At 40.1% G+C, this 7,500-nt stretch overlaps 1 protein-coding gene and 1 long non-coding RNA gene across 2 annotated transcripts in view; one reads left to right on the forward strand and one right to left on the reverse strand.

The window, feature by feature from the left end:
- LOC138038241 (tetratricopeptide repeat protein 37-like) overlaps nt 1-3,953 on the forward strand; it is a 4,423-nt gene extending 470 nt beyond the window's left edge. Inside the window, exons 2-5 of the mRNA XM_068884049.1 lie at nt 355-515; nt 624-700; nt 1,204-1,321; nt 3,634-3,953. Coding sequence (XP_068740150.1) covers nt 355-515; nt 624-700; nt 1,204-1,321; nt 3,634-3,828 — 551 coding nt within the window. The 3' untranslated portion in view covers nt 3,829-3,953. The remainder of the gene's footprint in view (nt 1-354; nt 516-623; nt 701-1,203; nt 1,322-3,633) is intronic.
- Nucleotides 3,954-5,393: 1,440 nt separating this feature from the next.
- LOC138037757 (uncharacterized) overlaps nt 5,394-7,500 on the reverse strand; it is a 5,074-nt gene continuing 2,967 nt past the window's right edge. Inside the window, exons 2-3 of the long non-coding RNA XR_011130090.1 lie at nt 6,237-6,455; nt 5,394-5,558 (exon numbers count right to left, since the gene is read on the reverse strand). This is a non-coding gene — a long non-coding RNA (uncharacterized lncRNA). The remainder of the gene's footprint in view (nt 5,559-6,236; nt 6,456-7,500) is intronic.

Here is a 7,500-nt window from a genome sequence, read left to right on the forward strand (position 1 = left end):
TCTTTTTACTGAATCCCAAAACCCTCTTCGTGTTTGCATTTAAGAAGATTTTCCCAGTTGCGACCAATTCTAGGATTTTTTGTTGCCTGGTACCTCCATCCGAATGATCGATCGGCTGTGTTAAAGCTATTATTTCGTGATCGCCGAGAAAAATAAACAAGAAATTTTTATCGCAGATTATTGTGTGCTAGGTTCGTTTTCAAACTGACCGTTATAAAAGCGCTGATGGCAGGGGAAGCGGCCGGATCCCCTTCGATATCTCCTCGTCTGATGGCAGCCTCTCCGTGGCCCAGGCGAAAGTTAATTCTGTTACCCAATCTGCACGTGCTCAACTAACGACCCATCTCCTTTAAGACGAAAGCACGGGAAAGCGTGAAATTCGACCTAGAGAAATTTGTATTCTGCCCAAGGAGCTTAGTTCGTTTGTTTGTTTGTTTTTTTTTTTTTCGTCCCTGCAGAGAGAAACAGTTGACCGAGACCGCTGGAACAATCTTGCTTTAGAAGCCTCCAGTGAGGTTTGTGACACGTCGAAAACAGCTTATCAGAAGTAACTAGGCAGCCAGTTGCGTTCTCTTATTCTACATTTGTTCTTGTTGTTGTTGTTGTTGTTGTTGTTGTTGTAGGTCCTTAAGTGGAAAACAGCGTTCACTGTGGCTTATCTTATTCAGGGAATTGTCTATTTTCTGCAGGATAATACTAGGTAAGTACCTACTGACAGTGTAGTTCGGAAGACGTTTGTTGTTGTTTATTGTGACATCTACACTGACCTGTTACCCGTGACCTGTGCTTTAGAGCAACATAACAGAGTTATCACGCACGTATCTAAGGCCCGGTTCAAACGTCGACCTTTTCATGTGCCGAATCCAATGCAAATGAGAAAAATCTATTGTTTTCGCTCATTTGCATGAGATTCGGCACATGAAAAGGTCGACGTTTGAAACAGGCCTTAATAAGAACAGTCTTGACCCATGTCCAAGGTTATGATTATATCCAAGATTATGAACGGTTTCTCCCTTGAGGGTTACAGGGACATCCTTCCAGTATTTTAATTGTTTTGAACACCATTTCCCGCCATTCGTGGTCACCCTGACTTGATGACACCGATTTCCACAAAACGGTGGAATCCGCCCTGGATTTGTTGGGTTTCTTACAGTTTGTGCGTGACTTATGAATTTAACTTTGCCCACTTAATCATTCTTTCAGGTCTTCAAAAAGAGCCCTTCAACATGTTCTTGACGACCCAACAGTGGGTGGGTCTGCTGTGGCTCAATACTGGCTTCTCTTAGTTCATCTAAAGAAAAAGGATGTTCCTGCTGCACAGGTAGGATAACCCTCTAATGATACCGTTGTGTTGCGTGGGTTGAGGAGTGTATCATCTGTGGCCATCGACTAGCTACGGCTAACGTTGCAACATTCTATTGGGTGGCGATGTGCAACATGCAACTGAACGTACAAACAATGTTGGCAAACATTCGGTTGAGATCCGTTTTAGAATATAATTGCCAAACGACTGGAAACTTTGCCGACGATAGAGAGATTTAGTTTTACGTTAATGGCAAACATCAAAGATCCGGCTGAAATTTGCGTTTTTCAAAAAAATAAAATAATTTTGAACAATTATTCTTCCATTATTAAATTTTCATTACATATATACTGTGATGAGGGTGACACTGTGGGTTATACTTTTATCCATTGCTCAACGTTCAAATCCTTCTTCAATCAAGTTTTAATGATGTTGATGCTCATGTAACGTCCTTTTCATTTTCTACTGAAAATTCCCTTTCTTGCATTATCTTAACATCCTTATTGTGCAAATAAAGTTTTTAAAAGTAAATAATAAGTAAATAAATACATTCTGAATGCTCTGGCACTCGGAAATTTCCAGGGCCCGGTTGCTCGAAAGCCGATTAACTTAATCCAGGATTAGTGTAAACTTTTGTTTCATGTTTTCAACTTTTTGGTGAGAATTTCTTTCGTTTACTTTTGTTTTACGAGATTGACTTCTTCTAATGTGAAGTTTTGCCAAATGTCAGCGTTGAACAACATTTAGGAGAAGAGAAATAAACTCCTTGGTTAATTTTTAATCTGGGATTAGCGTTAATCGGCTTTTGAACAACCGGGCCCAGCTTGGCAGCACTTGACGCAATCAGTTTCCATATCAGGGTATACGGTATATTTGGTAAATAAACCCCGCCCTTCGGGTGGCTGGTATGTTGGCTGATAGTGTCCGCAGCTGAGAGGGCAAATATGAAATTTTGAGGACAATCTCTCAGCCACGGACATTATCAGACAACATACCAGCAAGCCAGAAAGGGTTTATTTATTTTATAACCCTCCCATTAATTTTCATATGGCGCAAAAAACCGCTCGTAAAAAGCCAGTATTGATCTGGGCCCGGTTGTTCGAAAGCCGATTAGCTTAATCCAGGATTAGCGTAAACTTTTGTTTCAAGTTTTCAACTTTTTGGTAAAAGTTTTTTTCGCTTATTTTTGCTTTTCAAGATTGACTTCTTCTAATGTAAAGTTTTGCTGATTATCAGCGTTGAAGAGCATTTTGGAGTAGAGAAATAAACTCCTTGGTTAATTTTTAATCTGGGATTAGCGTTAATCGGCTTTTGAACAACCGGGCCGTGATGGCGATGCTTCGTGTTTTTTCGAGGCACTGTTTAAAATTTGACTAGAAAGAAAGCGTGTAGGTAACACAAGGCGCTTCTTTGCTTACTGAAAAAGAAATTTCAACCATGAAAGATAGAATGTGCAAAGTCTGGATAACATTTTTCTCTCCTTTGAACGGTTGGTTTATTTTAATACACAGTGCATTAAATCTCTACTCTATAAAATGACTCCGTTTAAGTCTGCTCAAAGCTACTTTTCTTCGCATTGGAACGCTTGCTACGCAGGCCATTGTATCCTGAACTTTTGTCCTTCGTGGAATCTCTCGGACAACGGAAAAACGGGCGCTAAACATTAGGTCTAAATGTCTTAGCAGTCATGGAAAATAGGGTATATGATACTGGCTCTCCTGCTTGCATTCTTTCTCACGCGCCTGGCGCCGGCTACATGTTTTTATCTTTCGTTTTGATTGGTTCGTTTGATCGTCTCGTAGTCTGTTGTCATTGGCCAAAGTCAAGCTTTGTCTCGCTACAACTCTCCACCACCTCTGATTGTTTCTCTTTTGCAAGGAAAATCAAGAAACGGAACAATTCACCCGCTTCTCGCTCTCCTAATTGGGCGGTTTATACGAAATAAATAATTTGCTGCTTTCAAAAGCCCTGTATTAAGACGCGGACAGAGCCAAGAAAACCCGAAGCAAAGAGCTGAGGAAAAAAAAAAGAGAATGAGATATTTTCGCCTCTTGGGTCTAAACCTGGTCCCTGAGAAGCTCAGTACTGTTAAGACAGAAACACGAAAAATGAACCCTTGACACGAGCAGTTCGCGCCGGTCTTATGTAGTGCGCGGCTTGTGGAAGCCGTGTGGATTATTTCATAGTAAGCTTCCTGAAGACCTTTTAGCAATAAAATGAATACCGTCGCTCGCATTTGGTGTACTTGTTCGCTGATCGCCAGTAATCCTTAAATGTGAAGGTGTAAGTAAGGGTACATAGGTATAATAAGTCCTTTTTTGTCTTTTTAGGACCTTTTGGCTAAAGCGAAAATCGTAGGAAATGCCCGTTTGGATTTATTATATTATCGAGTTGCAGAGAATAAAGAATTCGCCGCCAATATTAGACGCCGTCTAATCGAAAAATGCATTCATATTAATCCATCTGAACGCGTGTTCTGGAATTCACCAAGTACCTACAGCGTAGAGGAAGAAATGTGCAACTAGTTCTTTTATGAATAATATAGCATCCCAGAAGCTTCTGAGATGCTATATGGCATGCACGTACATAATTAGTTATAACTCTTGAGAATGGTCGCTAAATTTCGTCAAAAAATAGCTTGTAGCTTGTACAATGAAGATCAGCGAGTAGCCCTTAGCAGTGGAGTTCAATTTAACTTTCTCAGTTATAAGCTTTTGAGCAGGTCAATGTCTTGCGCCCAAATTCCAATGGCTTTGTGGATAGTTTCTTACTTACTAGATCCCCGGTTAGGAACGATGATGAAACCACTATGAAACAATGTGGCAAACTGTTACGTTTGTAAAAAAGAAACAACAATTAATAGTACAGTGAATATTACCTATCGTAAATTTGTGCTCTTTTATGCGTTGTAATAAAAGCGTGCAACCATCAGCATTCAAGTCTACGTTATGCCTCGAAGAAAACAACCCTCATGCATATACTGCCAGCCATCCTGAAAATCTGGCTCTTCGATGTTATTCAGATTTATTTGCTCTCCTAGTAATTCTCTACTTTCTCAAATCCCATAATACACCTCTTCTACCTCCCAAGATTTTGCGTAATCATTGTGTGCAATTTCTCCTGGGACATGAAGATGTCCCAACAGAAATCGAAACAATGCCTATGCAAATTTTTGGGGTAAAAGAGGTGTATTATGGGATTTGAAAAAGTGGAGAATAATGTAATTTGTGATAATCCTCATTAGCATAAATTGCTCCTCACGTAGCAGAGGCCTGGTTGAGAGTGGCAAACGCTTGGAGTGCCCCGTGATCGCGGTCTGTATTTTGCGACCTTTAAGCGAGTGAGGCATTCTACGGTCGTCCTTCGTCATTGTTATGTCATGTCATGCAAAGTTCCATCTCCTGGGGAGGTAGGAGGTCATGTGATACTTTATCCGTCCATCACATGATCTTGGAGCAGAAGTACGTGGTGGGCGCCCCGCTTCTCTTCCACGGAGAATGCCATTAGTAGAGCCTGTCTACGTTATGCCTAAAGGACATCTCGGCCCTCGCAGTAACAACTGACTGTGATATTTAGTGACCGCCCGCCTATCTGCTATGTCACTGGTGCTGGAGATGATACGTTGGAAATAGTGTTTTTCAATAAGAATACCCAAGAACCCGGGGTCGCACCACTGCCTTGGTCGGGTCTACACGTTCCCTGGTTTTTTCCACCTGCTGGTTTTCAGGGGTTTTCGTGTCCGGTTCTGTGCATTGTTCTTCTCTTTATAATAGAGTTGATGTATAAATGCTTTTGTATCTATTCCAATGCTAAATAAACGGCACGGTGGCTTTGCTGGCCAACGTACCCATATATCATCTAGCTCGAGTGTTCGGTTCAGTGGTGGTGCAAAGTTAGGGACATTCGATAAGAATTTGTCCAACTCGCGGTGGGAAAGTTTATTAAAGGTCGAATCAGGCTTGATTGTTTTTTGGATAAGATCTTCTTCGATCGCAGAGGGATCACAGGCTTGAGAGATGACTCCAGCCTTACAGTTATTAGATCGCAGAATCTGCCGAAACTCACCTCAAAAAGATGCTAAGACTTAAGAGTCAGCAAATGTCCGTTTAGTTTATTTCTTCTCTTGACAGGCTATTAGCTATGATTAGCAGCCTTTTTCGGCTTTTAATGTTTCTTATGTTTCTTATATAACCCTCACAAATCGGTACGTTATTTTGATTCTGCAATACGCATGGGCTGTCTAAGATGTCTCAAGCTGCAAAAGAAGCAAACGAGAAAAAAGAATTAGAGAATTAATGGAGATATTCGTATATTAAAGTGATTCGCTTCTACCCAATTAAGCGTAAGTTTGTACTAGTTTACGTACAATCTTGGACAAAATTGTTGAGGAAATTCTGCTTTTGGACTAACTACGATCACAAATATGAAAAACAAGCTCTCTTTTTACCCCCCCCCCTCCCACCTCCCCTGATCAATGTTGCTAGACGAAACAAAGCATGTCGAACCTGGGCTTGTCAACATTGGTTGTGGGGGGGAGGGGGATGGCTGATAGGGGGCGATAGTGAGGATGTAGTGCGTAAGTAACCCCTGTTTTTAATATTCTCAACCCTTTTTGTCCAAGATTGTAGTTAGCATATATCCTCTCGGTCATTCTATTCCGATTCAGATTTATCCATAGTTGGGTCACCTGAAACAAGACCACTTTGTTCCTTCCCGACATGAAAAAGGAAGAGCTGGAAACAAGGCCTTGAAATCAATTTGCAAACTAAAGTTAAGCGTCGTACATCTTCAAACTGCTTTTGCTTCCAATTTCATGCCAAGGGAGAAAAAAATAAATTTCAACATGCTCTGTGGATTTGACTAACCGGCGCTGGAAAACTGATAAAACCGACAACAGGCTTTTGTTTCCCTTTTTATCATTTAATTTGCTTACTTGTTCAGTATCATCATTTACCCAAGTAAGATTGGGTAGGGCATCCGCCATAAGGATCAAAGCCAGTTTCTTCTTTACACTCGTCTCTCTCTTCATAATGACAGCCCTCGCCGCATTCCTCGCAACACTCTCTGTTTTCTTCATAAAAGCTTCGTCGAAGACGGATCCGAGATTTCCCCAGAAAGCTTTGAGCCGCACTTTCGCTCACTTTAATGTTACCTGTACGAATAAGGGAAAGTAAGTTTTTGTATTATTATTATTATTATTATTGTTATTGTTGTTATCATTGTTATTGTTGTCATTATTATTAATATTATTATTATTATTATTGTTATTGTTATTATTATTATTATTATTATTGTTATTGTTATTATCGTCATTATTATTATTATTATTATTATTATTATTATTATTATTATTATTATTATTATTATTATTATTATTATTATTATTTCCACCTTCACAGGCTGATCTTTGCCACTATAAAAACGTGAGGAAACAGGTCATAACCTATGACCAAGGGTTCCACATGATCTCTTCTCCTTAGATTATGTATCAAACACCTTTCTCAGAATCCTTGCTGTTCCTAATAGTGCAGTCTTTTGTAGGAATGCCCAGTTTCCCAACCCAGTCGCCTAACTTTCTTCTTACTCCACCTCCGTGCATACGGCGAGAGCTACTAAAATTTAAATTGACCAATCAGCGAGCGGTAGAAACTGTGCTATCCAACGTCAATCACGTCAATTGTTCGCAATTGAAGGACCAGGAAACCGTTTAAAAGATTTTGTTGCAACTTTTTGTCAACAAACTTTGGCGCCAAAACTGGGTTGCCGGCGAGCGGCAATTCGAACGTCAGCTGTTGTGCTTTGGTTGTTATTTGTGCTTTTTCTAACTATTTTAAGATCAATTCAGTCTGGTTTTTTTCGAATCAAGTATAAGAAGACGTTAAAACTTTATTGATAATGTATTTATTTGCGTTAACCTTGCGAAGAAAAACTTTGATGACGTCCTTTCGATAGGGTAGATCGACAACAAAGTTGTTTACGCACAGAAATGCACCGTTTCCAGTGAAAGGATAGCACAGTTTTGATTGCCGCGTGCACTGCGGGTGCGGGTTCCGTATGCACGGTTAGGGCGCCAACAATTATAGGTATTACCTGAGCACTTTCCAAATTTCACATTCTCATAATTTCTCTCTTCTCGTAATTTCTCTCTTCAAAATAAAGAACATTGTATTCTATTTTTCAACCTTTTCACCCTTTTT

This window comes from Montipora capricornis, chromosome 2 (assembly GCF_036669925.1).
Source record: "Montipora capricornis isolate CH-2021 chromosome 2, ASM3666992v2, whole genome shotgun sequence".
Lineage (NCBI taxonomy): Eukaryota > Metazoa > Cnidaria > Anthozoa > Scleractinia > Acroporidae > Montipora > Montipora capricornis.